Source organism: Gopherus evgoodei, chromosome 3 (assembly GCF_007399415.2).
Source record: "Gopherus evgoodei ecotype Sinaloan lineage chromosome 3, rGopEvg1_v1.p, whole genome shotgun sequence".
NCBI classification, from domain to species: Eukaryota; Metazoa; Chordata; order Testudines; family Testudinidae; genus Gopherus; species Gopherus evgoodei.
This window is the reverse complement of record NC_044324.1, coordinates 6,568,597-6,594,312: the sequence shown is the minus strand read 5'-3', so window position 1 is coordinate 6,594,312 and position 25,716 is coordinate 6,568,597. Positions and strand designations below refer to the sequence as shown.

Sequence of the window (25,716 nt, the reverse complement as noted above, 5' to 3'; positions counted from 1 at the left end):
AGCACCAGCTTCCTTTCCACAGCGGGCGCTGTCGTCTTCTGGCCGTGGTGTAACGGAGAGCTGGGCAGGGCTGGGGGGGCAGCTTGGGGCTCTGAATGATTTGTATTCATGTAGCACCTACAGGCTGTGACTGAGAATGGGGGGAAGGGGGACTCTTGTGCTGGGCACTGCTTGGGCCCCCCTGGACTGAGACTGGGGCCCCTGTTATGCCGGGGCTGCGTGAGACACTGCACCCCACATTATTATTACATGATTACGACAGAACTCTGATGTATTTTATACAAGTCATGTGAGGGGTCACTGGAAAAGTTCTGACTTGATGAATCTGATTCTCCTGTTTGGATTCAGAAGTTATGACTATTGACACTGTCTCTGTATGTCACACGTGGGTGCACCTGGGGACACCACGAGAGCGCTGACTGGGAAGGGCCTGTGCAGGGCAATGGGCCATGGGGGAAAACAAGAGGCTTTGGGAGACGTTCACCTCCCGTCTGGGGAGCCTTCCTGAGAGTGCTCCAGACGGCCTGGGAGTGATGGCTGCCGTGACTCTACCAGGACATGTGACCAGGCCACATGAGGCTGGTCTCCATCTTGGGATGTCAGTGTTTTTCCACAGACTGATCTGGGAATAGGATGACCAGACAGCAAGTGTGAAAAACCAGGATGGGGTGGGGGGTAATAGGAGCCTGTATAAGAGACCCAAAAATTGGGACTGTCCCTATAAAACGGGGACACCTGGTCGCCCTAGCTGGGAACCGAGCTTTGGGAACTGCCAGATGCGAAAGCTGCAAGAGGCAGGGAATGACATCACCTGGGGTTCTTCACTCCCCGCACTAGGAGACTCCTGGAAACACCCGAGGAACAAGGACTGAACGGGGGGAAGTGCTGGGCCCAGGCTAAAGGGATTTCTAGCCTGCGAATGAAACACCTGGGGGTTCCACGCTCTAAAGCAAGGGCAGCTTGGCCCTTGAGGATCTGCAGCCGGCTGGTATCCTCGTAGGGTGAGAACCTGCTGTTCATTCCCACGCTGTTCAGTATGTTACGCTTAGTTTGCGTTTTTTGTTTATTTGCGGGCTAATCTGCTTTGATCTGTTTGCTGTCCCTTAGAACTACTTCCTTGTTTGGAGTTAATGAGCTACACGCCAACCCACTGGGTTATGGGAATCGTAGCTCAGGGCGAAGGCTGCTGCATATTCTCTCCACATTGCGGGAGGGGGTGAATTGTATGAGCTTACGCTGTACAGGTCCCTGTGGAGCGCAGGACGGTATCACTTTGGGTTTACACTCCTGAGGGGGTGTGCTCCTGGGGAGCTGGGGGTTGTCTTAGCTGTCGCCCTCCCAGGCAGGGGCTGGTCAGAGAGCCTGCGTGTAGCTGCAGCTGGGTGTGCCCCACCTGTGTGAATGCTGGTGAAAGTGCAGGCTGGCGGGTGTTGCCTCTTGTCACCGCAGCACAGCGTGAAAAGGAGCCCGGTGTGGGGGCTCAGTGGTACCCCAGTTCCAGGTGGCACCCCGGGGGGAACCCATCCCGCCGTGCAAACCCAGTGGAGACCATCCGTGGCCCAGAGAGCTCTGTCTGACCACACCAAGGAAGGCTCCTCGTCCCAGCTGTTTTGTTGGGGGTTTCAGGGCCTGAGAGGCGAGGGGAGGCCACAGGGCCCACAGTCTGTCTGTGACAGAGAGCTGAACCCCAGTCCCTGCAGTCCCACGCACCCCTCCCCCATCCTATCTCCCCCTCCCCCGGCACGGGAGGCTGTGGGTCCAAATCCCGCCTTGCAGCTCGCTTCTCTCTGGTTCTGTGCTGGGCTCCCTCCGCACCTGGAAGGAAAAGATGGGGTGCCCCTCCCTGAAGCGCAGCTGCAGGGAAGTTGGCTGGATTCTCATTTGCCAGCCCTGGGGGGCCAGCCAGCAGAGCATCAATAAATTCATGAAGCTTTACCATTTCCCCAGCCCCTCGCCCAGCCCTGTCACAGGCCTAGCTCCCCCCCCAGCTGCCCAGCAGAGGGGGTTGGGCGTGTCCCTCATCCCATAGCAAGGGGGGGCCTGGATTGGGGAGGGAGGGAATCGCTTAAAGAGCAACCTTTGCACTGGCGCTTCTGAGCCATCCATCACAGGCCCCGCGGGGCGAGCAGCCGCCAATTACGCATTCACCAGCCAGTGCCTGGCCAGCCCTTAGAGCCCCCCTGCAAGACGAATGGCGATGGAGACCTTGCCTGGAATTTGTATTGATGGTGTGACTAGTGCCCTAGCTGCTGCCCAGTGCCGCACTCAGCATTCGCTCGCCAGCCCGGGGTGCTGGGTCCCCCTGCTTGCGAGGGGGGTGGGGGGTTACTGTGCTGAACCTACTCATCTTCCCTGCAATAGGTTTATTGTTTCCAGCCACGTAAGAAGTGATTGGCTGCTTTGCTCTCCCCGCTGGATCTGCCTGGGCCGGAGCCCCAAGCCTCGGGCGTGAAACGCTTCAGTCCCCCCCGGCGGTGGGTTCAGGCCCCCCTCCCGGCAGCTCCCCCTTGCACAGGAGCGAGATTGAGCAGTAACGCTGTGACTCCCCTATGCTCCCCCCGTGAATGGGTCGCTCGGTTCCCTCCTCTCTGCTAAAGGGGTGCTGAGGCAGTTAGGGGAAGGGGCCCAGGGGTGGGCCCCCTGGGCTTGGCCAAGGTTCCCCCGAGTGGAAATAGGAGCTGGGCTGAGTCCTGGGCTCCAGCTCCTCCTAAGCGGAGGTTACGTGGTGCATTGGGGCCATTGAATATGGCCTGGACCTGGGCTTGGGGATTCCTGGATTCTCTCCTAGCTCTGGGAGAGGAATGGGGGCTGGCGGGTCAGAGCAGGAGGCTGGGAGCCAGGACGCCTGGGTTCTCTCTCAGCTCTGGGAGGGCAGTGGGGGCTGGTGGGGTGGAGCCAGGACTCCTGGATTCTCTTCCAGCTCTGGGAGGGGAGTGGGGGCTGGTGGGTTAGAGGACGAGGCTGGGAGCTGGGATTTCCTGTTTGGGGAGGTCCTGTTGGCCAGTTCCCCAGACCAAGGGGCTGGGATTTGCTCTGAGCCAGCCCCATAAGTCCCTCTCTGCCTCTGCCCCAAAGAGCATGCAGGCCTGGGCAGCCCCAGCTGCAGAGAGCCCCAGTTGGTGCCCATGGGGAGCAGGCTGCAGCACGTTGCCCTTGACAGGTCTCTCAGCCAAGTGCGTGACTCATGCTGGGGCCTCAGCCCCCAGCCAGACCTTCCTCCCCCTTGAATTAAGTCTCCCAGCCTCCCCCTAGCGAGGTGGGGATTGCCCTGTCTTGCAGCGGGGGATGGACTGTCCTCAGTCAGGGCAGGGACTAGAACCCAGGAGACCTGCTCTCTGTGCTCCCCGCGATGGGGCCGGTGTTGTGCGGCAGCGAGCTGGGGCGGCCGGGGCGAGGAGCGACACACACTGGGGGGCAGCAGATGGCTGGGCTGGGCTGGCCCGGGGGGCCGGGTCCCTAGGCACAACCCCCCGTGAGACCCTTCCTGGAGCGTGCTGGCCCTGCAGGGTGTGGCTCTGGTGTGGGCTGTGGGGAGAGGGTTGGACACTGAAGGGGCACCAGCGTGGGGGGGGGGGGGGGCTAATCCATCTTGAGCCCTCAGCCACGATGGGTCGCCCTCAGCTACCTGCAACCCCACCCGCATCCAGCAATACCCAAAGGGCGAGGAGGGCTGTGACCCCCCCCATTTCCCCCCTGCTGTTGCAGTGTGATGAGGCCACTTGGTCCTCCCTCCATGTGGGCTGCCCCCCCCCGCCAAGCAGGAGGGATCCAGCACCTGCCTCTCTGACCTAAGCTAGCACGCACAGCTCCCCCCATCCCCACCCATGCAGCTGGCTCCAGGCAGGGCATGTCCAAATTACCGTAGCAGCTAGAGACCCCAGCTGAGACAAGGGCCCCGGCACGCCAGGCGCTGCACAGACACAGCGAGAGGCTCGCATGGCATTCAGCGTGCAGGATGGTTATCTGTCCCCTCTTGCCAGGCCTAACGTGCCCATCACCCTGGGCTGTGGCCCTCCCTCCCCATGGACTCGCAGCTGGCGAGGCTGGTAGCCCTGAAAGGAGCCTGAGGCCTGGGCCGCCCTGCGGACAGGGGGGAGGACCCAGAGAGCTGCTCATGTAATCCCAGTAACAGACCTGCTGCTGCCTCCCCCGTATCAGTCACTTCCCATTAATTAGCCTGGCCCTGCTGAGGCCGATTCTGTCCCTGGGCGGGCGAGCTGCAGCCCCACCTCCTCTGGGTGTCTTGGCCCTGCAAATAAATCCGGTCACTTCTCATCACCGTCACCGCACCGGTGCTGGGGGAGGGGGGAGGGCTGGGTGTGCATCCCTGCTGCTTCCTGCCGGCCGCGTCCACTGAGGGCAGGGTGCAAGGCTGGTGCACGGAGCATGTGTGTGCAGGTTCCTGGCATGTCAGGTTGAGGATACGTACATGTCCCTTGTGTGCTGGATGGAGCACACACACGTTCCTTGCGTGTCTGAGCCTCACTTGCTTTGTATCATGCCTAGGCCGATTGGCACAGGTGCTCCTTTGCAGGGCTTTTGGGGCCCCCCAAAGAGGGACAGCCTGGCTGGCGGGTCAGCCCTTAGGGAGCGCAGAGGGTCCCCTGGGGCCCTGCCCTGGAGCCCCATCGCTGGTCTCTCTAGTGACAACAGGCTTGGTCCCTGGGCTGAGAACCCACCAACTCGGCTCATGCAGGCTGGGGCTGGTGCTGTGCCTCCCAATGCCAGCGGGGTGGAGCCGGTGCTCCTCAGAGGGGACAGGCCCCACGTCCCACTCCCAGCCCCCCGAGCCAGCCAGTTGCTGGGGCTGGGGGGATGTCAGACCCTCCTGCTCCCAGGGTCCAGCCTGACCATCCCCTCCCAATTACGGGGCTGCGCCGGGACCCGGAGACAAATTGGCCTGTCAGCGGCAGCTGGAGTGGGCTTGGCAGGAAAACGGTGCAAATGAAAACAGATGGGCTGCTGCGCCCGGGCCGCCGCAGCGCTTAATCCAGGGCATGTTTGCAATAAAGCGAATACTGCCTGGCCGGGGCCGAAATTGGACGAAAATTTTCCTTGCGCGGTGACAATAAAGGGACAGGGCCTGGCTCCACGGGAGGCTGGGGCCGTGATGGGCGCAGGGCTGGGGGGGACACCTGGCAAACACCCGCCTGGTCAGAGGTGAGCAAACGGAGGAGCAGCCTGGGCTGTAGTGAAATGAAAATTGACGCGCTTGTCGGGCTTACGGCGCGTGGCCCGGAACGAGCGGAGAGTAATAGATTTGTTAGCATAATAGAGCCCGGCTCTGGGAGCTGTTAGTGTCACGCCTGGGCGGACTCGTACATCACAAACCAGCCCCCCGCGGGCTACTGTCAACAACGCCGCCAGTGAGCTGCCAGCGCCGGGGCCCACAGAGAGGGGTGCTGGCTGTGGGGGGGTTGGTGCGATGCTCAGCAACTTTTAGGGGCTCTGAAAACGACCTGGAGGCTGAAAGGGGGCGAGCGTGCAAGCCACGTGCAAGCTGTGTGCAAGCCACGTGCGCCGTGTGTGCACCCCAGGCAACTAGCCTGGTTCCCCTCCGGCCTGGGCACTGCCTGACAGCTTTCTGCAGCCCATCCTGCCCACACCCTACCCCTCCGGGCCGGATATAGCCCCCCAGGTCTGGCCAGGCCCCATCCCTTCACCAACATGCTCCTGGGCCTACTTTCACCAACCCCCCACTACTGCTCACTCCCACCCGCGCCTTGCCCCATGGGCCGTCCCCTGCTCCAGCCTCTCCCAGGCCACTCGCTATCAATTAAAGCCCAACTCCTAATTGGTGATCAAGAGCCGGGGCTCCCCGGAGGCACCCGGGGTAATTAGCAGTGTCCGTGCTGCGTCAGGGGCTCCCCCCACCCGGCTCCTGCCTGCCCACCCTGGCACGCTGCCAGCTCGCTCTGTGTTTGCTTCCTCCCCCCACTCAGGGAGGCTCCCAAGGAGCAGGCAGGTCCCCGAGCTGTCAGGCCGCCCAATCTGCAGCCTCCTCACGCTGGGGACCTTGGGCTGCCAGAAAGCAATTTAAAGAGCATCGGGGCGAGCAGTTGATTCCGGGGGCAAAGGGGCGGCTGAGCCACTGCCTGATGGCTGGTCGATAGCAAGCAGCGCCCTGGCATGGAGCAGCTGGGGCACCCCCTGGGCCAGCACACCGACCCCCCCCAGACAGCACCTCCCCGATGGGACGCCCCCAGCCAGTCCTCCCTACTGGGAGCTCCCCCTCCCCCAGCCAGTGCCCCCCGATGGGAGCGTCCCCCCCAGACAGTGCCCCCCGATGGGAGCTACCCCCCCAGACAGTGCCCCCTGGGTGGCACGCCTCCCCCCCAGCCAGTGCTCCCCGATGGGTGCTTCCCCCCCCAGACAGCGCCCCCCACTGGGAGGCTCTCCCCCCCAGCCAGATGAGAGCTCCCCCCCCAGCCAGTGCCCCCTGATGGGTGCTTCCTCCCCCAGACAGTGCCCCCTAGGCTGGCACGCCTCCCCCCAGACAGCACCACCTGCTGGGAGCCCCCCCCACTGCCAGTGCCCCCAATGGGAGCTTCCCCCCCTGACAGCGCCCCCTGGGCTGGCACACCTTCCCCCCAGCCAGCGCCCCCTGCTGGGAGCTCCCCCCCAACAGTGCCCCCCGATGGGAGCTTCCCCGCACCAGCCAGCCCCCTTGGGCCAGCATGCCTTCCCCCCAGCCAGTGCCCCCTGCTGGGAGCTCCCCCCTAACTGCCAGTGCCCCCCGATGGGAGCTTCCCCCCCAGACAGTGTCCCTTGGGCTGGCATTCCTTCCCCCCAGACAGTGCCCCCTGCTGGGAGCTCCCCCTCCCCCAGCCAGATGGGAGCTCCCCCTCCCCCAGCCAGCTCCCCCCACTGGGAGCTCCCCCGCAACCAGCCCCACTCTCCACACTGCTCCCTGCTGGGCAGACATGGGAGCACACAGGTTGCCCTCTGACCCTGCTGGCTGCCAGCTCTCTGAGAGCCCCCCCACAGTGCAGGGGCTCCCCGGAGCTTTTCCCGCCCTGCCTGGTGTGGCTCCTGACCGGGGCGGTTGCTGCCAGTAGGGGGCAGGCGAGCAGGACTCCGGGCCTGGCTCTGCCCCCTAGAAGGGAAATGCAGGGCGCCCCTCCCCGCTTGTAAACCTTCCGTCTGCATGGACCCCAGGGCTGGGCACTAGGGGGCGCTGTGCTGCAGGGAGCAGGGTGAGGGGTCAACAGGGGGCACTGTGCTGCCGGGCAGGGGCTCAGTAGGGGGCGCTCTCCCCTGGCTTTCTGGGCTGGGTGCTAGGGGGGCGCTGTGCTGCAGGGAGCCAGGCTAGGGGTCAGCAGGGGGCATTCTCCCCTGGGTCTCCGGGCTGGGCACTAGGGGGCGCTTTGCTGCAGGGCAGGGGGTCAGCAGGGGGGCGCTGTGCTGCAGGGAGCCAGGCTAGGGGTCAGCAGGGGGCATTCTCCCCTGGGTCTCCGGGCTGGGCACTAGGGGGCACTGTGCTGCAGGGTGGGGGGTTAGCAGGGGGCGCTGTGCTGCAGGGAGCTGGGTGGGGGGTCAGCAGGGGGCGCTGTGCTGCAGGGCAGGGAGTCAGCAGGGGGTGCTCTCCCCTGGCTCTCTGGGCTGGGCATTAGGGGGCGCTGTGCTGCGGTGTGGGGGGTGGTAGGTAGGGGGCACTGTGCTGCGGGGTGGGGGGTTAGCAGGGGGCACTGTGCTGCAGGGCAGAAAGTCAGCAGGGGGTGCTCTCCCCTGGCTCTCTGGGCTGGGCACTAGGGGGCGCTGTGCTGCAGGGTGGGGGGTTAGCAGGGGGTGCTGTGCTGCAGGGCAGGAGGCCAGCAGGAGGCGCTCTCCCCCTGCAGTCAGTGTTGTCCCCCATAGCCCAGTCCAATGCTGACGGCACCTGTTCCAATCTGTTTCGCAGCACTGATGTATAAGCAGTTGCCATGGCCCACCCCAGAGGTGGCTGCATCTCAGCCCTGGGCAGAGAGATTCCTATGCAAAGTGCTTGACCTTCCCCCGTGCCGGGCATGGCATGGACCCTCCTGGCTGGGGGTGCATGGCCCCCCAGTGCGCTCCAGGCTGCAGACGGGCTGTCACGCCAGGCTCTGGCACCTGTCACCTGCCAAGAGCCACCTGTCACGAATGGGAGGGGGAGGAGATTCTCTCCCCCTGTCCCCCCCCCGTGCAGAGTCACCACTCTCCTCTGCTTAATGAAATATTGAAGGCCCCTGCTGGTGACAGACAGCTGCCTGCTGCGGGCTCAGCGCGGGGACAGATATTGGATTCGGAGACAGACGGGGGCACCTGGGCTGGCACACTGAACCCCAGCAGGTCGTGGGAGGGGCTGGGCAAACAGCAGAACAGGAGGGGGGTCCCAGGGCCTAGCACTGCAGCGGGGCCTGGGCTGCGTGGAGCCCTCGGCGGTGGGGAGATTCTGGAGCAGACTGGGGGACAGAGAGAGGTTGGCTGGGTCACTCCTGTACCCAGGCTGCGTCCCAGCTGCTGCGAACCCCACAGGGTCCAGGACACAGCTTAGGGTGTCCCACAGGCCTGTGCCAGCATCCAGCTCAGCAGGTGATATGGCCCCCCTGCTCCCGCCGCAGGGTGAGTCAGCAGGATCTCCCTGCATCCTGGTACCGGCTCTTGCCGTCCCCTTAGTCTCCCTCCAGCAGCCCCCCTGTGCTGTCTGCTCCCAAGGAAGGTGGCCTGGTGAAGGCCTGCTCAGGGTGGGAGGGGCACGTGCTCTCCTGACCCCACCTGGATTCAGCCTCTCTTAGCTCCTTGCAGGGGGGGTGTTGTCTGAAAAACGTTGGTAATAAATGCCCCCTGGAGAGACTCCCTGAGTATCGCTCCGAGCCGAGACAGGCCTATTGGCCCCCTGGTCCCCAGTGCTGCCCTCTAGGACCAAGCTGATCATGGGTGTATCATAGTCCCCATTCTGCGAGCAGCCACTGGGGATTCTCCTTTAGCTGGAGCAGCAGAGCAGAGGCCTGAACTTGGAGGGCCTGGGCTCTAGCCCCGAAATGGCCAAGGGAGATGACGGAACCCCCTCGCCAGCTGGGGAATGTCCCCCAAGGTTCCCTCTTTGGTCAGTCACTCTGAATCCCCTTTTCCCTGATGGATCTCCCCCCTTCTGACATTTCGGGGGGGGGGCTTTCTGCCATTGTCCCTTTCATTGGCTGCCCGGGCACAGGGGATGCCCCAGTTCTCTGCCCCCTGGTATTTCCAGCTGGGACGTACTGGGCTGGGAAGTGCAGCCCCTGGCCGACAAACGCCAGCGCCGCCCGAGATGGGTTCTGCAGGGCGGTGGGTTCCTGCTCCGGATAAGTGGCGTTTATGGAGGATTCAAAGAGTGTGGGCGGAGACAGCACCCCCAGTGCCCCCAGCCACAGCGCACCTGCCCCCTGCCCCCAGCGCCCCCACCCGCAGTGCACCTGCCCCCCACCTCCAGTGCCCCCAGCCACAGCTCCTCCACCTACAGCGCTCCTGCCCCCAGCGCCCCCACCCCCAGTGCTCCTGCCCCCCACCCCCAGAGCCCACCTCTCTGCGCTCCTGCCCCTCACCCCCAGCATTCCTGCACTCACCTCCAGTGCCCCCACCCCCAGCGCTCCTGCCCCCCTACCCCCAGCGCTTCTGCCCCCCCACCCCAGCGCTCCTGCTGGGACACCCCGTCTCGGGAGTACTGTCCTCTCGGTGTTTCCCTTTCCCCGGCTCCCGAGTCTGAGCCGCCCCCGGCGGTGGCCCCGCTCCCCTCGCCGCGCCGCTGGTGCCTTCTTCCAGATTCGCCTCATGCGCACCTGAGCCGCGCGCTGACAAATAGACATTTAAATCAGACAATTAGCTGGCCTCCCCGGCTGACATTTCTAATGCATGAATGTGCAGCAGCCGCTAATCCATCTCCAATTCCCCTACTAACCATGCTGGGTACCCGGGTGGCCTGGCAGCGCCGGCTCTGGCATTGATGTACGAGTCCAGAGGGGCCGCAGCCCCCCAGGTCGCATTAATTACCAGCCCGCTGACAAGCCAACGTGACAGCGCGGATCAGGCGCCGGATTTCTTTAACCAGCCCGGCGGGGCCCCGGGCGAGGACTGGGCGTGCAAGGCGCTGTGCGTGGGGCCGGCCTGTCTCTTCACGCCTGTACGAGGATGCGTATCGGCACTGGCAGGTGGGCTGTGCCCAGCTGGAGCGATACACTCACGGGCTGGCGGGGGCTGGCTCTGCCGCCCCGTGTCCCTCCTGGGGGGCAGCCCCTCTGCCCTGCCTGCCGCCTTCCTGCTCTGCATGGCCTAGGGACCCTGAGCAGAAATTCAGTGAGTCCCCAGTGCTGGATGGGATCGGCCCCACGCCACCCACCCCAGGATTGACACCAGACCTCTGCAGATGCCATGGGGGGCCGGGCTGGGGGTGCAGAGAGGGGCAGAGCCGCGGGTGGGGAAGTGCGCAGCTGTGTTTGGGCTCCTCTCTCCAATGACAATGATCCTGCTCCCTGCCCCTGGAGTTCAAAGCCACTAAACTGCCCAGCAGCAAGGAAACTGAGGCACAGGGCCTTGGAAGTGTCTGTGCAAGGTCACACTGGGTGTCTGTGGCGGAACCAGGGATAGAACCCAGGAGTCCTGGCTCCCACCTCATTATAATTCTAGACTCCCTCCCTCTCCAGAGCTGGGAATGGAACCCCAGGAGTCCTGGCTCCCCGACACCACCCCGATCCCCTGCTCTAACCCACTAGACCCCGCTGCCCTCCCGCTCTGTGTGTCTGAGATGCCGGATCCCCCTTTTCCCAGGCTGCTCCGTAGCCTGCACCCCAGCCTGGGTCTCTGGTCATGGCTGCTGCTCCCCGCCATGTGCCCGCGGGTGGGTCCCGTGGGCCCGGCCCAGGTCTCTGTTGGCGCTGGGCCCCGTGGAACAAGGAGGTGACAAATGCTTCAATTAGCAGCAAAGTTCCAAAAATCGATGCCTTAAACGCTGGTGGCCAGCGCTGATCAATGGCCACAATTATGGCTTAGAATGGGCGTCTGATCGGTGTCAGGAGCCACGCACCCGGGGCGGGGAGAGCCCGGCAGCTGGCCCAAGGCGGACGGGTGGGCGAGGGGCTCTGCTCTCCCTAGCAGATCATTTAGGACCATAAGCCTAGTGGTTAGTGCAGGAGCCAGGATGCCTGGCTTCCAGTCCTGGCTCTAGGAGGGGAGTTGGGTCTAGTAGTTAGAGCAGGGGGGCGGCTGGGATAGTCCTGGACCTCAAATTACACCCCAGCTCACCCCCAGGACAGCCCCTGCACCCCCAAGTTACCCCTCGGCTGGTTTGCTTGGGGGCGGAACGGGAGACCAGCCCTCGCCAGCCCCCGTCGCATTGCGGTCTGGGTGGGGAGAGGCGCCAGGGGTCCCAGGCTGTACTCAGGCCCATCACTGTCAGGCACCTGTCTGCAGGCAGCAGAGAAATGCCAAATCCGCGTTACCCTGACAACTCACAAACCGTGCCTGGGATAAAGGGCTGGAGCTGCCCTGGGGGCGGGGGGGGGAGGGAGTTAACCCACTGTGTGCTGGGCTGTACTGGCAGGGTTGGCAACCGTGTGCCAGCTCCCATCCCCAAATTGGAGTAGGGGACTGGAAGCCAGGACTCCTAGGTTCTGCCCCAGCTCTGGGAGAGAAGTAGGGTCTAGTGGTTAGAGTGGGGTGGGCTGGGAGCCAGGTTCTATCCCCAGCTCTTGGGGGGCATGTGGCTGGCAGGGACTGGGGGTTGGCAGGGGGCAGCCTGCTGCGAGGGGGGCACTAGTGCAGTCCAATCAGGCCTTTCTCATTCTGGGCACAGCTCCATCGATCCCTTGGCGTTTCATTCTCAGATGCTAGATCTGGCCTCGCATGGAAACGGCAAATTTGACATTTTTAAATCCAGATACTTAAAAGAATCAATAGGGACACAGGAAACCCGGCCCCCCTCCCACCCCCCGCCCCAGCAATCGATCTGCCCGACTGCGCAGACACAGCTGGCCTGGAAATCTGTTATAGGCTGAGGGAGAGTGTGTGTGGAACAGGGTTTGTGTGTGTAAAAATAACCAGCCGGGGAGACCTGAATGGGACCCACTGTAATTGGCTGGGGGGGAATGATATTTTGGGAGTGAGGGGCACTGGCAGAGCTGGGGGACCGAGGGCTGGGCTAGCAGGGGCTGGGGGTCAGGAGTGAGGGGCACCAGCAGAGCTGGGGGTGGGGAGCCCAGGGCTGGGAGAGCAGGGGCTGGGGGTCAGGAGTGAGGGGCAGAATCCAGCTCCCACGTGCCTGCCCCACACCTGCTCCGTTCCCAGGCAGCGGCTCCTTGCTTGAAATCCCCCGGCCCAGCTGGGCTGCGCTCCGCTTGGCTCCATCCTTGGCTGCTCCCCGGGAGCCCCCCGGGGCGGCTGAGCTCGGAGCCAGCCAAGCGTTGGGCCGCGGCGCTGGAAGATTCTCAGCCGCGCTGCCCGTGGGACTTGCTGCGCAGACGCTGCTGTCATGGAATAAGACAGGCTGGGGGGGGGTGGTGGTTGGGGGGCATCCACTGCCCTGTCAGGCAGCCAGGAAACTCCAGCCCCGTTGAACAGAGAGACCCAGACACTGAGGCCCCCAGGATCAAAGGATCCAACCCTCTGACTGGTCATCCCTGCCCCCCACTCAGGAGCCCCCCAAACTGATAACCCCTGTGCCCCCCCACCCCATGGCCCCTCCCATACGCACAGCCTCCCTCTGCTCTCAGTGGGCAATCCCCAACTCAGAGCTGGGCAAGAGTTTGTAGAGCTCAGGGCCCAGCCCCACAGGGTTGTGGGGGGGATTCGCCACTGCTGGGAGCTCAGGACTCTGATGCCTAGTTCCTGCTCTAACCACTACCCTGCCCTGCCTGAACTGGGAACCATGCCTGGGGGCCCTGACTCCCACCTGGGCCTTGGCTCTCCAGCTCCCCCAGCATGAGCGGGGGGGGAGAGGCGCTGCAACCCAGCTGTGCCTTCACTCTCCCCTAATGGCAGCACATGGGGTGGGCGGCCGAGTCCCACTAATCCCTGTTCTCTGGTCCCCTGGCACCGGCCGCTCCGACTCCCGTTGAATATTCATCTGCCCTTTACGTCTGCCCCCCTTTCCATTCCCCCCCCTCCATGCACCCCAAGGACACCCCCCTCCATGCACCCCGAGGGCCCCCGCTCCATTCCCTCCCTCCGTGCACCCCCAGGCTCCTGCTCCATCCCACCTCCCCCTCCATGCACCCCCAGGGCCCCCTGCTCTATCCACTCCCTCCCCCTGCTCTATCCACCCCACCCCCTCCATTCAGACCCCTCCACCCCACCATGGCTCTTTAGCCCCCTGCTCACCCCAGGTTGAGCTGGGGTGAGAGAGAGATGCCTCCCCCCACCTTCCTTTCCTCTGCGGAGCTGGGCTCTGGCTAGTTCCCTGCCAGTGGGGTGGGTGGGGCCTGGTTTGAGGGGGGCACTGTGGGAGCACCTGAGAGGCTGGGGGCGGAAGGTGGGGAGGTAAGGGGTCAGGGACTAGCCCTGTTGTACAGCTGGAGGCACGGAGAGGGACTGTGTGCACCCAAGGTCACACAACTAGTTGGGTGGCAGAGGTGGGCCTAGCACCCCAGGGACCTGCTCCCCTGATTCCGCTGTAACTAAACCACCCCCCCCCGAGCCAGCCGGCCCTGCCTCCCCGCCCCCCCTCACGCCTTTGGGTTCCAGGCCCCGAGGCCTCAAGCCAGCCAGACCCGACCCCAATGTCTGACTCCCCCCCGGGCTCCGGAACTGCCACCAAGTCCCACTGGGAGAAGTCACATTGAAGGCCCCCTCCCGCCATGGGCGAAGGATGGATCCCATTTGCATGGGGCGAGTGGCAGGCGGCTGAGTCAACAGCGCAGGCCGAGGCTGGAGATTGGGCTGATTAATAATGAATTCGAGCAAATTGGCGGCCTGCTCCCTGCTAATCCATGTAAATAGAGGTGCTGCTGCCGCTGGCCTCGGCAAACAGGAGCCTGGGGGCGAGCATGGCGGGACGGGGGGCTGGGAGCTGAGAGACCCTATCAAATCCGCCGACTGGGGCCACCGGCCACAATAACCTGGGGGGTTGATGGATTGATTGGCGCGGGACGCTGCCCAGGGCCCAAGTCCCAGCCCAGCCACATGTGAGGTTCAGTGGGAGCTGTCTGCCCCCACCCCACCCACAATCAAGGGCACTCAGCACTCTGCAGGATTGGGGCCCATATGTGGGGGCCATCGGGCCCACATGCCCCAGAGTTTCCTGGCATCCGAGATGGTCTCTCTCCCCTTGGCCCTTCGCAGGATCAGGCCCCCAGGGGAGGGGTCCCTCACCCCATCTCTCATCGTATCTAGCAGCCTGCCCCCCGGTGCTGCTCGGCCTGGCTGGGACCTGGGGAGGCCGGGCTGGGCCCTTGGCTTGGGTAACTCTGCCCTGCTCCAGGCTCTAGCCAGGCAACGTCTGTGTGTCTGTCTGAGTCATGCTGTCATGGACTCACAGGTCGTGCCCACTCGGGGCCCCATGCAGTCCGTGGGGGGTGCCCCTTTCAGTGCGACAGCCCCTCTCGGGGGGCCACTCTCTCCTGGGGTCAGGCCCCTGCACCTCCTGGAGCCGCACCTCTTGGAGGGAGCCTTAGCACACCTGTCTCTGCCATGGGCCCCCTCAGGGAGTCCACGTGCTCTGGCCCCCCTGGGCCTCCTCACCCCGAAGGGGACAATGCCCTCCCCCCCCGTTCTCTAGCCCAGAGTGACTCTCAGCCAGCGTAACACAGGAGGTTTATTGAGTGTTGAACCCAGCACAGGAAACTCTCTGGCCTCAGGCCTGGCCTCCCTCAGCCCAGCACAGCCCAGTCCCCCTGCAGCCAGGGGGGCTCTGCCTGCTCCCCCTCTCCAGCCCCGAGCCCCCCTGCTTCCCAGCTGGGCCTCCGATACCCCCGACCCCAAGCCCTCTCTGTCCATTGTCTTCCCTCCATTGTCTTCTGTCCTCTGGCCCCTCTGGCTGGAACCGGCTGGTCAGGTCACTGGGGTCCTCTCCCCACAGCCCATTGCCCCACTGGCCAGAACTGGCTGCAACTCCTGAGCTGGGTCTCTGGGTTGTCAGGTCATCGGTCACTGGGGTCTCCATCCTCCAGGCCATCGGCTGGGGTCCCGAGTCCCTCTCCAGTCCTGTGTCCCAACAAACTCCCTCTCCCCTCCCCAGTAACACCTGGGGGCACTGAGTCCCACCCCCCCTGCATGCAACCCCCTGGAAAACCAAACACACACAGCCCGCTCCAGCCCCCCCGGCCCCACAGGGCAGTCAGGGCCCTCTCTCAAACTCTGCCTGCCCTTCCCACTGGGTAGGGCCCTCATCCCCCTGTCTCCGGCTGGTGGGCAGCACAGGGACTCGGGACACCGGCTCTGCCCCTCACCTACACCCTGGGCAAGTCACTTCCCCTCTCTGTGCTTGTGCAGCACAATGGAGCCCTGAGCGTGGCCCCTCCAGACACCTGCGATTCCCCAGGACTCTCAGCCAGCCAGTGACATGGAGGGTTTATTAGACGACAGGACACAGTCCCAAGCAGGGCTTGTAGGTACAACCAGGACCCCTCAGCCGGGTCCCTTCGGGGGGGTGGGGCAGGGAGCTTAGACCCCAGGCTTGGGGTTCCCTCCAGTCCCCCAGACCGCTCCAAACTGAAACCCCCTCCAGCCGACTCACCCAGCCTCCCCCCTTCTTCTCCCTTTGTCCCTGCAAAGGTGTCACCTGGCCCCACCCCTGTCCCAGCTCAGCTTACAGGCTCAGGTACCGTCCCTCAAGTGAAGTCACCCCCTGCTCTTCCCTCCCCCATGCAGACAGCCCCAGTAAAACTCCCCTGCGACATCCCCAGGTCAATCCTGCCCGCTCCCTGCTCCGTCACACCCGGGGGGACAGGGCCCTGGTCAGGAGGGGAGCAGATGGAGGAGGGGGGCGCCGTGCCAGGGAAGGCAACGAGCTCCACCTGCTGTTTCCCCGCTGCAGCGGAGGCTGGCGATTCCCATGGACCCCGCGAGGCGGATGGCTCCCGGAGCCAGGGGACAGCGTGCGGGAGCCCAGTGGTTAGAGGTCAGGTGCAGGGGCGCCCCAGCACACGGCCCCACGAGACCAGGGCAAGGCTTAGGGCCCCGGTGTGGAAAATCCAGGTGGTGGGAGGAAACGAACCTCATGGGCTTAGAGCCAGGTCGGAGCCGGGATTGGCAGCGAACCTGGGCCCTGAGTGGAGCGGGAGGGACATGCTGGCCCCACAGCTCAAGCCCTGTGCAGCGCCTAGCGGAGGAGTGAGGGTCAGGAGTCTTTCTGTCTTTCCACCAGACATTTCCAGGGGGCCTCACTGACGCCCTCTCCGCTCCCCGCCAGGCCCCCGGGGCAGTAGAGGCTGCTGGGAAGGCCAGTGCCCTTTGACCAGTGGCTGTCAGGTGCAGCCAGAATCCAGCCCTCGCCAAGCCCCACTGAGTCAGCGCTCAGACTCGTGGGACTTGGGCAAAGTCTAACCCGGTGTGGGGAGCAGGGGACCAAAGTCCTCGTGGCCCAGCCCCTCTGCGCCCTGCAGCCGGCAGCTGGGGGCCCGTGCCTGGGTGGTCGTGCAGAGAGGTACATGATCCCAGCTGCAGGGTGGCTCTGGGATGGGGCTGGGGGTTGTGTGTGGAGGGGTGGATTCTGCTCACTGTCCCGGTTCTCCTGGCCTTAGCAGGCTCTGGGTGCCCCCCTCCCAGCTCACACTGGCCCTGGCTCCAGAGCAGTGGGGAACATCTAGGTGTCTCCACACCCCTGCCGGCCCCAATCTCGGGTGGGAAGAGGGCTCTTGGGGGCTTGGGGGGTGGAGAAGGACCTAGTCTGGTGACTGCGAACGCCGGGGCACTGAGCACATCTGGATTGGGGGGGGCAGGGGGCATCTCTAGTTACTGTGCTGGGGGGCCAGGTGTCCGGCTAGGGAGGGAGTCCAGGGCACAGAGCCACGGGGCCGTTCTGTCTTCCCTCCAGCCCCGTCTCCCCTCTCGGCACAGGCAAAGGGGGCAGCTGTGTAACATAGGAGGAGGGAGTTTTGCCCCCGCCCCCCATGCTGTGCAATGATCTATTCCACATCCCTCCTCTAGGGTGACAGGACACCTGCAGAACTGCCAGCAGCCAGCGGGGGGCATCGCAGCGGGGTGATGTCCCACCCCCGCAGCCCGGAATTGGACCCCATGTGAGCCAATCCCCAATGGCCAAGCGGCTCCTGGTGACCTACGCCCTGTGGGCACTGGGGGGCCCCGTCGGGCTGCACCACGTCTACCTGGGCCGGGACAGCCACGCCCTGCTGTGGATGCTCACGCTAGGGGGCTTCGGGGTGGGCTGGCTCTGGGAGTTCTGGCAGCTCCCCGGCTGGGTGGCACGAGCCAATGACGCTCGGGAGCTGCAGCCCCGCAGCCCAGAGCCCCCAGCCCTCAGCCCCGTGCGTTTCTTCGGCCAGGTCCTGGTGGGGATCTACTTCGGGCTGGTGGCGCTGATTGGCCTCTCCTCCCTGGCTGGCTTCTACCTGCTGGCCCTGCCGCTGGCCGTGGGCCTGGGGGTGCACGTGGTGTCCAGCGTGGGCGATCAGACCTCAGATCTCAGGAGCACCCTGGTGGCGGCCTTCCTCACCTCCCCTGTCTTCTATGGCCACGCCCTGGCCATCCTGCCCATCAGCCTGACGGCCAGCGTGACCGCCCAGCAGTGCCGGCGCTATAAACCCTGCCAGGGCCCCCGCAAGACGCTGCGTGCCCGGCTGTACCACCTGGGCCTGGCCTACCTGGCCTTCACCACCCCGCTGGCCTACTGCGCCTTCTGCAACACAGCCGCCACTGCCCGCTACCTGGCTGATGCCATTGGCGCTGTTTTGGGTTGGCTCAGTTTCTTCCCGACCCTGGGCAGCTTCCTGGAGCAGCTCCTCCTCCTGCCCTACTGCGCCTGGAGGCTGCTGATGGAGGGCGCAGGCTTTGGGGCCGGCTACTTCCAGGTGTGGGAGAAGGTCTATGAGTTTGTGCAGAGCTTCCAGAGTGAGCGGCAGCAACTGGCATACAAGGTGGGGGGCTGCTGGCTCCAGCGGGGAGCAGGAAGGGTGCCCGCGGGAACGCCAGGTCACAGCACGAGGGTGCGGACTAGCGTTAACATGGACAAAGGAGAAGTGTAAGGGTGGGGTGGGGGCTAGCGATTAGAGCTCGGACTCCTGGGTTCTATTCCTCGCTCTGTGCTGGGAGTTAATGGTTAGAGCAGTGGGGAAAGCGGGGGCCACGGCTCTTGGGATCCATCCTCAGCTCTGTTTGGGAGGGAAACTCGGGGACCTGAGGGGGCAGCGGCTTCCAGTCTGGTTTACATGAAGCTGGGGGTGGGAGTCGTTCAACACCCATGTTCCAGGGGGAGCAAATGCACGTGAATGGAAGCACGTGACTTCCCGAACCTTCGGGACCACATGGAGCACTAGCGCCCCCTAGGGGCTGCGCTGCTCCCAGCAGGCTCACGTGACCGCCTCCTGCAGGGGAACTCCTGCACTGCCCATCCTTTGCCAAGGCCCAGTCTCCAGGCAGGATGCAGGTCCTGGGTCTCATGTCCCCAATCTGGATCCATCTCCCCTCCCAATCCCTTAGGGGGAAGGCCCCAGAGCTCAGAGACCCACTGCATCCCTCCCCCGCTGCCAGTCCAGTGGGGTCATTTCTCTTTGCAACTCCTCAGGTCTTGGGCCTCCGGGACGGCGCCCCCGTGGAGGAGATTCACAAGAGTTACCGGGACCTGGTGAAACTTTGGCACCCGGATCACAACCGCCACAGGGCGGAGGAGGCCGAGAGACAGTTCATCGAGGTGCAGGCTGCCTACGAGAGCCTCATGCGCTCGAGGAAAGCCAAGCCTGCATGACGGGCAGCAGCCTTTGTGGGGGAGGCCAAGCTGCCGCGCCCCTCCCATGGCTTTGCAATAGAGTCCTTGAAGAATGTGCCTGCTTCCTCCATCCAGCCCCCCAGCACTTTTTGGGGAGGGGCAGGAGAACCAGGAAGTGAAACTCAGCAGGCTGGGTTTGCTCTCACAAGCAGAGTGAAATGCAAAACAGTGACCCAGGTGCAAAGGAAAACGGTTCGGCTGAGCGGCAGTAGCCTCAGCTGTTCCCTTCAATCCTGACCTTGCGGCAGGGACGGACAGGGCACCGGGCTGGCACATTGCACAGGGCAGCAAGAGAGAGGCTTTCAGGTGTGCTGCTTTCCCCTTCCTGAGGGCGTAGGTGGCTCTCTGGATGGCAACTCAGTTGCCTGTGAGAAGGGGACTGGCCACCAGCCCTCCTGGGTGCTGTTCCTAGCTCTGCTGATGAGTCATCGCGTGACATGATGCCAGCCATGTCTCCTCTCCGTGAGAAAGGGGGCTAGTGCCTGGTCCCCAGGTGGGGTTTGAGGTGACTGGTTTCAAAGTGCTTTGAGATCCAGGGATGGAAGGTGGCCGAGATGGGCCAGGGCTCATCAGAAACCAGGGACAGGGGACAAATGATCAGAAGAGCCTCAATGAAATGGCCAAAAGTGCTCAGGACCCCATTGCTCCGATTGAGAACAATGGACTGTGGGTCAGGCCCAGGGTGTGTTATAAAGCAGGGTTTTTCCCTTGTCATTTCTGATGGCTGTCATGTAGCCTAGTGGCTGGAGCACTGGTGTGGGAGCCAGGAACATGGTTCTAGTCCTTTCTCTGCCACTGAACCTCTCGGGCAAGTTGCTTGATCTCTGTTTCCCTTCCATTCTGTGTCTGTCCTGTCTGTTTAAACTGCATGCGCTTCAGGGCAGGGACTGATCATGCTGCATTTCGCTGCTGACCCCCCTCCCCGCTGAGCTACAGTATAGTCAGGGCCAGCCCCTGGCTCGCACGTGGGGTGGAGATGCATCAGCAAAGTTTTATAACTGACTGGGCAAACATGCCCCTGGTTTTGATTTAACAGCCATCCTGAACTGATTCAACAGGCCAGGGTCCATGTGCAGCCACAGCCAATGAGCTGCCCCCACCCACGGCTGGGGCCAAGGACCGACAACGTCATGTCGCTGCCAGCTGCCATTGGACCAAACTCAGCGGTGGCCTGGGGGCTCCGCACGTCGCTGCCACGAGCTCTGCAGCTGATATGGAGGGCGGGGACTGTCTTTTACCCTGCGTTTGGCCAGCACTGAGCACTGCTCTGGGCTGGGCCCACCGGCCGTTTGTCCTACAAATAAACAGCACCAGCGAAGCGCTTGGGGTCAAGTGTGGGAACGGTATTCGACGTCGCTGTGATGCCCTGGGTGCCCAGTAGGTGTCGGCATCAGGCTGCTGGTGGACAGAGGAGACCCAAAAATCCCGGCCAGAGAAGGCAGCAGGAGCCTGGGGTTTGGAGTGGCCTGTGCTGTGATGCGTCTAGGGCAGAGATGATAAGGGCCAGGCTGGGTCAGACGTTCTGGGAAGGGCTGGTGGGCTCCAGGGGATGGAGCCTTTGGCTGCTGGGTCACTGGTTCCCATCCAGCCCGGGACAGGAAGGGCCTGCTGTTGTCCAGATCTGGCAGTGTTGGGGAGGGCGGGAGTGGGGCCCTGTGGGTGGAAAATCTGGGCAGAACGTGGCACTGCGGATGCTATTTGGGATGTGGGACCCTGGCGTTGAGAGAACAGAGACTCTGGAGCCAAAGCTGCCCAGATGGGACCTGGGTGGGGACCAGGCCCTCTGCATGGGACATGGAGAAGGGGGCCAGCAATCCCCGAGCCAAGAGGCCCCCATGGGAGTAGGCATTATGCATGGGATAGGCTGGGACCCTGGAGGTGGGGAAGCAGTGACTCCAGGGCCCCCCAGACCAGTGACCCCAAAGCCCAGGGGCACCCGGATTAGTGACCCCAGAGCCCCCCTAGACCAGTGACTCCAGAGCCCCTCCAGACTAATGACCCCAGAGCCCCCCAGGACCAGTGACTCCAGAGCCCAGGGGCACTCAGATTAGTGACCCCAGAGCCCCCCTGGACCAATAACCCCAGAGCCCAGGGGTATCCAAATTAGTGACTCTAGACCCCCCTCAGGACCAGTGATCCCAGAGCCCCCCAAGACCAGTGACCGCAGAGCCCAGGGGCACCCAGATTAGTGACCCCAGAGCCCCCCTGGACCAGTGACCCAGGAGCCCCCTGGACCAGTGACCCCAGAGCCCAGGGGCACCCAGATTAGTGACCCCAGAGCCCCCCAGGACCAGTGACCCCAGAGTCCCCCTGGACCAATGACCCCAGAGTCCCCCTGGACCAGTGACCCTAGAGCTCCCTGGGACCAGTGACCCCAGAGTCCCCCTGGACCAGTGACCCTAGAGCTCCCTGGGACCAGTGAACCCAGCGCCCAGGGTCACCCAGATTAGTGACCCCAGAGCCCACAAGGACCAGTGACCCCAGAGCCCCCCTGGACCAGTGACCCCAGAGCACCTGGACCAATGACCCCAGAGCCCCGCCGGACCAGTGACTCCAGAGCCCAGGGGCACCCGGAGTACTGACTCCTGAGTCCCTTGGACCAATGACCCCAGAGCCCCTGGACCAGTGACCCTTGAGTCCCCTGCAGCCGCCCCCCCACCCCCGGGCTCCCCACAAGGTTCCAGCCCTTGGCACATCAGTGCTGAGGCCAGCTCCCAGCTTCGGCACTTTCCGGAACCAGCTCGGCTCTTTCCGCCAGATCAGCCGCGGTGGCGGCTTCGGCAATTTCCGGCTGAGCTCGGCTCGCTCCGCCCCGCCCCTCGGCGTTAGCCGGCGAGAAAAGGGGGTGGAGCTAGGTATCTCCTGGACGCTGTTGGATTGGTCCTCGACAGTCTTTAGCCACGCCCCTATCCTGGGGCGTCCTCGCTACCCGTATTGGCTTGAGCGCTCTGCTCGCCCATTGGCTACAGCGCGCAGGCGGTCTGGCGAGGGAGCCTCTCCTTGTCCTATTGGCCAGTGGCACTTGGATCGGCCCCTCGCCGCTCCTTATTGGCTTGCGGCGCTCAGTGTCCCGTACCGCCATTGGTTGGCCTCGCTGTCCGCGCGCTGGTTTTGCGTCTCTAGCGCTCGCCATTGGCTGGGTGGCTCCCGAGCCCTTTTCCCGTTGGTTGGTTAGGCTCGAAGGCGCTTGCCGGGGTCGGAGCGGGCCCTGGCCCCGCCCCCCTTCCCCGGTGCCTGGCAGCGGCGGCCTGAGGAGACGGTGAGGGGGGTGTCGCGGCGGCGTCTGGCTCCCTGCGCGCGCGGCCAGGGCCCGCCCCAGCCCCAGCCTCGGGCACGGGGCGGCGGGGCGGAGGCGGTGAGTGCGGGGGGAGGAAGAGCGGGGCGGGGGCAATAAGGGGTAACGCCTGTGGGGGGCTCTGGGAAGGGAGGGGGCTGGTGGGCCCAGGGGGCAGAGACCTGAGGGGGTGGGGGGTGAAGGGAGGGGCGATGGGGGGAGCAGGCTGAGCGGTGCGGGGGCGGGGGCAATAAGGGGTAACGCCTGTGGGGGGCTCTGGGAAGGGAGGGGGCTGGTGGGCCCAGGGGGCAGAGACCTGAGGGGGTGGGGGGTGAAGGGAGGGGGGCGATGGGGGGAGCAGGCTGAGTGGTGCGGGGGCGGGGGCAATAAGGGGTAACGCCTGTGGGGGGCTCTGGGAAGGGAGGGGGCTGGTGGGCCCAGGGGGCAGAGAGCTCAGGGGGTGGGGGGGTGAAGGGAGGGGCGATGGGGGGAGCAGGCTGAGCGGTGCAGGGGCGGGGGCAATAAGGGGTAACAGCTGTGGGGGGCTCTGGGAAGGGAGGGGGTTGGGGAGCTGCGGGGGCAGAGACCTGAGGGAGTGGGGGGTGAAGGGAGGGGGCGATGGGGGGAGCAGGCTGAGCGGTGCGGGGGCGGGGGCAATAAGGGGTAACAGCTGTGGGGGGCTCTGGGAAGGGAGGGGGCTGGTGGGCCCAGGGGGTTGGGGAGCTGCGGGGGCAGAGACCTGAGGGGGTGGGGGGTGAAGGGAGGGGGCGATGGGGGGAGCAGGTGGAGCGGTGCCGGGGCTGGTCTGGGGCGGTCTCTGATAGAGCAGCGAGGGGGGACATGGAGAGTGACACAGCGAGGAGTTGGGGCGAACGGCTGAACGGGGGTGATGAGGGAGATGTACAACAGCAGGCTGGAGAACATAAAAGGGGAGACTAAGGTCACTGGTGTCAGCTGTGTCAGGGCGAAGGACTCCTAATTTGTGCTGCACAGGGGCACACACACAGCCAAGTGTCCTGCTGCCCTCACCATCCTGCCCCTCTCCCTGTGTCTGTATATTACACCCACTTGTTACATCCCAGCCTGTAAACTCTTTGAGGGTCTTATGTTTATACAACAACCTCTTCAATGGGGTCCTGATCTCCCCCCCCCCCCCCGGGGGCTGCAGGCATTACTATCCTGCAAGTAACAAATGATGACTGGGAATGAGGCAGCAGGAATATGTCCGATGAAAGGCAGGTAACACTGTGATAGGCAGGATGGTGCTCAGAATCTGCAGGGTTTTGGCATGGTTTCCGTGACTATTCAAACGTTTAACATGTAACATGTAATAAAGAATCTGTTGGGTGGCTGTGTGTGTTGGGGGGGAATGCTTAACAGGTTGGTTTAGTAACTTTTAGCACTGGCTTTAAAATGTTGTGGTTTTGGTAGAAAAATTCAACAAAATCAAAATGTTTTGGTTTTGTCTAAATTTACAGCTGAAAAAATGAAGTTTTCAGTTTTCTGATGAAAAATTGTTTAGTCAGAAAACTCTTTTCCAATACAAATATTTTTTTCAAGGAAATCATACTTTCCACTAAAATTTTTGTTTAGACAAAAATTAAATTTTGATGGAAAGCATTTGACACAATCCATACAGAAGTAATACATATCTATCAGCTAATTTGTCCTGCATCACAAATGTACAGCGGTAGTGGTGGTTGCTGGAGCCACTGTAGTTAAGGGTTTGCCAGCATGTACTTCTGTTTTTGAGGGAGAGTTGATTTGTGTATTGAATTGTAGATACTTTTCACGTATCTTTCAATTATTTTATGATTTTGCTGAATAACTGCACTATAGTCCGTAAGCAAAAGAGGCTAATTAGATTCAAGACAAAGGAAATGGTGGCCTACAAAGAGTGAGGATAGATGCATGTTTTTTATAAACTTTTTATTAATACAAAGAAGGTGTGAGGTTTTTTTAAATCTGCTTGTTTTTAAGTTTAAAATATCTATCTATTGGATGACTCTTTGATAGACTTGGACCACTCAAACTGACATCACAAGAGCCAGAAGAGTGAAAGCTGAGCAACTGAGAGAAAGGAACTTTAAGTGGGACTTCTTAAAATTCATTGTTTGTTCCTTGTTAACCCCTATGTAATTTAGGAGATCTTAAAGATTCAACACCTTTGCCCCTTCAGTTAAGGCAGGAGATTTAACAGCATACATTTTCTGAGACTTCCAGTAAGTTCTTTTTGCATGTCTTCCATGACTTTCTTTTCTTCTGATGCTATCTGAACTTTTAAAAGGAATTTTTTTTACAGATTATGTTGAAAGACTAGCCAAAAAGACACCAGCTCATTTAAAAAAAAAAATCCTTCTATAGATCAGTGTCGAGCAAAAATCTTATTTTTGTGTCTTTCAGACCCAGAAAGCTATTTGAAAGTAATCATGGTGGTTTAACAACAAACACAAGAGAGAAACTCGTGTGTATCTATTTGAGCAAGCTGCATCTAAAGAGCAAACAGCTCATATCCATTATTACTTCTTGGGGGACAGTCTTGAAATTTATTTAATGTTTGCAAAGTGCTTTGAAATCTCTAATAGAAGGTTTTCTAGAGTGAAGAGTAAAGAAATATTTGCAATAGGGAAGTAAGAATTTTGATAAAGTAACGGTGGTGGCAATGCATTTAGACATGGCCTGGAACACCTGATAGAGTATGCACACAGATGCAGTCCAGAGTATGCCTTAAAGCTTCACAGCTGGTTGTAAGGACACTGAAATACCATCAGGACAAGAATCTCTATCTCGTTCTTTCCCTCTACATTTTCTACCAGGGATCTGAAGACATGGACTTCTGCTAGTCTCTGCTCCCTTTACTCAACTCCTCCTTATCTATTCTTGTCTCCTCTTCCCACATGAATATGCAATGTCTTTGTCTCCTCTCATGTGGCCAAGCTGGGCTGGATGCAGGCCCATCCAGAATGGCTGCTAGAGCATGAGGGTCTCTTTCTGTACAGGGCCTAATTACACTGTCTGTGTGGCACACATGCCTCCCTCAGGACCAAAGAGCTTGGAACGAAATAGTTGAAGACCAGAGTAATACTCAGCACTTTACACCAATACAAACACTTTGCAACAGATGTGAATTGTCCCCGCATTACAGTAGGCACATGGAAGTGAAGTGACTTTCCCAAGGCCACACAGCACATTAGTGGTAGCGCTGGGACTGGAATTTGGGAGTTCTTGCTTCCAGTTCCGTGACTAGTCGCTGGACTACAGCATTTTTTTTTAAATATTGAAAGTCTTATAAGAACAATCCTGCATTGAATGGTATCCATTCACTATACAGTTGTGTAAAACACGGTATAACCTGGCATTAACTCATGCAGTCTGCTGGTTGGTGGTGTGGTGATCTGAAATTTGTGGAAAAGTTGAATGGTTGTCTTTTGCTTTTTACCTTTGTATACTGCATCTGCATGTGCACATATGTTGTGTGTTTGTGCAACAAATAATCAGTGTGTTCTGAGCAGTGTTTGCATTTTCACTTCTCTAAGGTGTAAGACCATATAAAACTAGATTGTAAGAGGTATGT

General features: G+C 61.8%; 2 protein-coding genes across 3 annotated transcripts in view; both read left to right on the top strand.

Annotated features, from left to right (window-relative positions):
- The first annotated feature begins 17,180 nt into the window (after positions 1-17,180).
- DNAJC22 (DnaJ heat shock protein family (Hsp40) member C22) lies at positions 17,181-18,847 on the top strand. Its single transcript, XM_030554813.1, has 2 exons — positions 17,181-18,020; positions 18,668-18,847. Exons 1-2 carry the CDS (start codon positions 17,181-17,183, stop codon positions 18,845-18,847), a joined length of 1,020 nt encoding a protein of 339 aa, XP_030410673.1.
- Positions 18,848-22,154: 3,307 nt separating this feature from the next.
- SPATS2 (spermatogenesis associated serine rich 2) overlaps positions 22,155-25,716 on the top strand; it is a 39,222-nt gene continuing 35,660 nt past the window's right edge. The window contains exon 1 of one of the 2 annotated variants that reach the window (XM_030554782.1): positions 22,155-22,223. The gene's annotated coding sequence lies outside the window, so the exon portion shown is untranslated. The remainder of the gene's footprint in view (positions 22,224-25,716) is intronic. The other variant, XM_030554781.1, reaches the window with a different exon arrangement.

Coding starts and splice junctions, on each gene's coding strand:
- DNAJC22 (XM_030554813.1), top strand. CDS start 17,181: ATGGCCAAGCGGCTCCTGGTGACCTACGCCCTGTGGGCACTGGGGGGC. Junction 18,021..18,667: donor GGCAGCAACTGGCATACAAG/GTGGGGGGCTGC, acceptor GCAACTCCTCAG/GTCTTGGGCCTCCGGGACGG.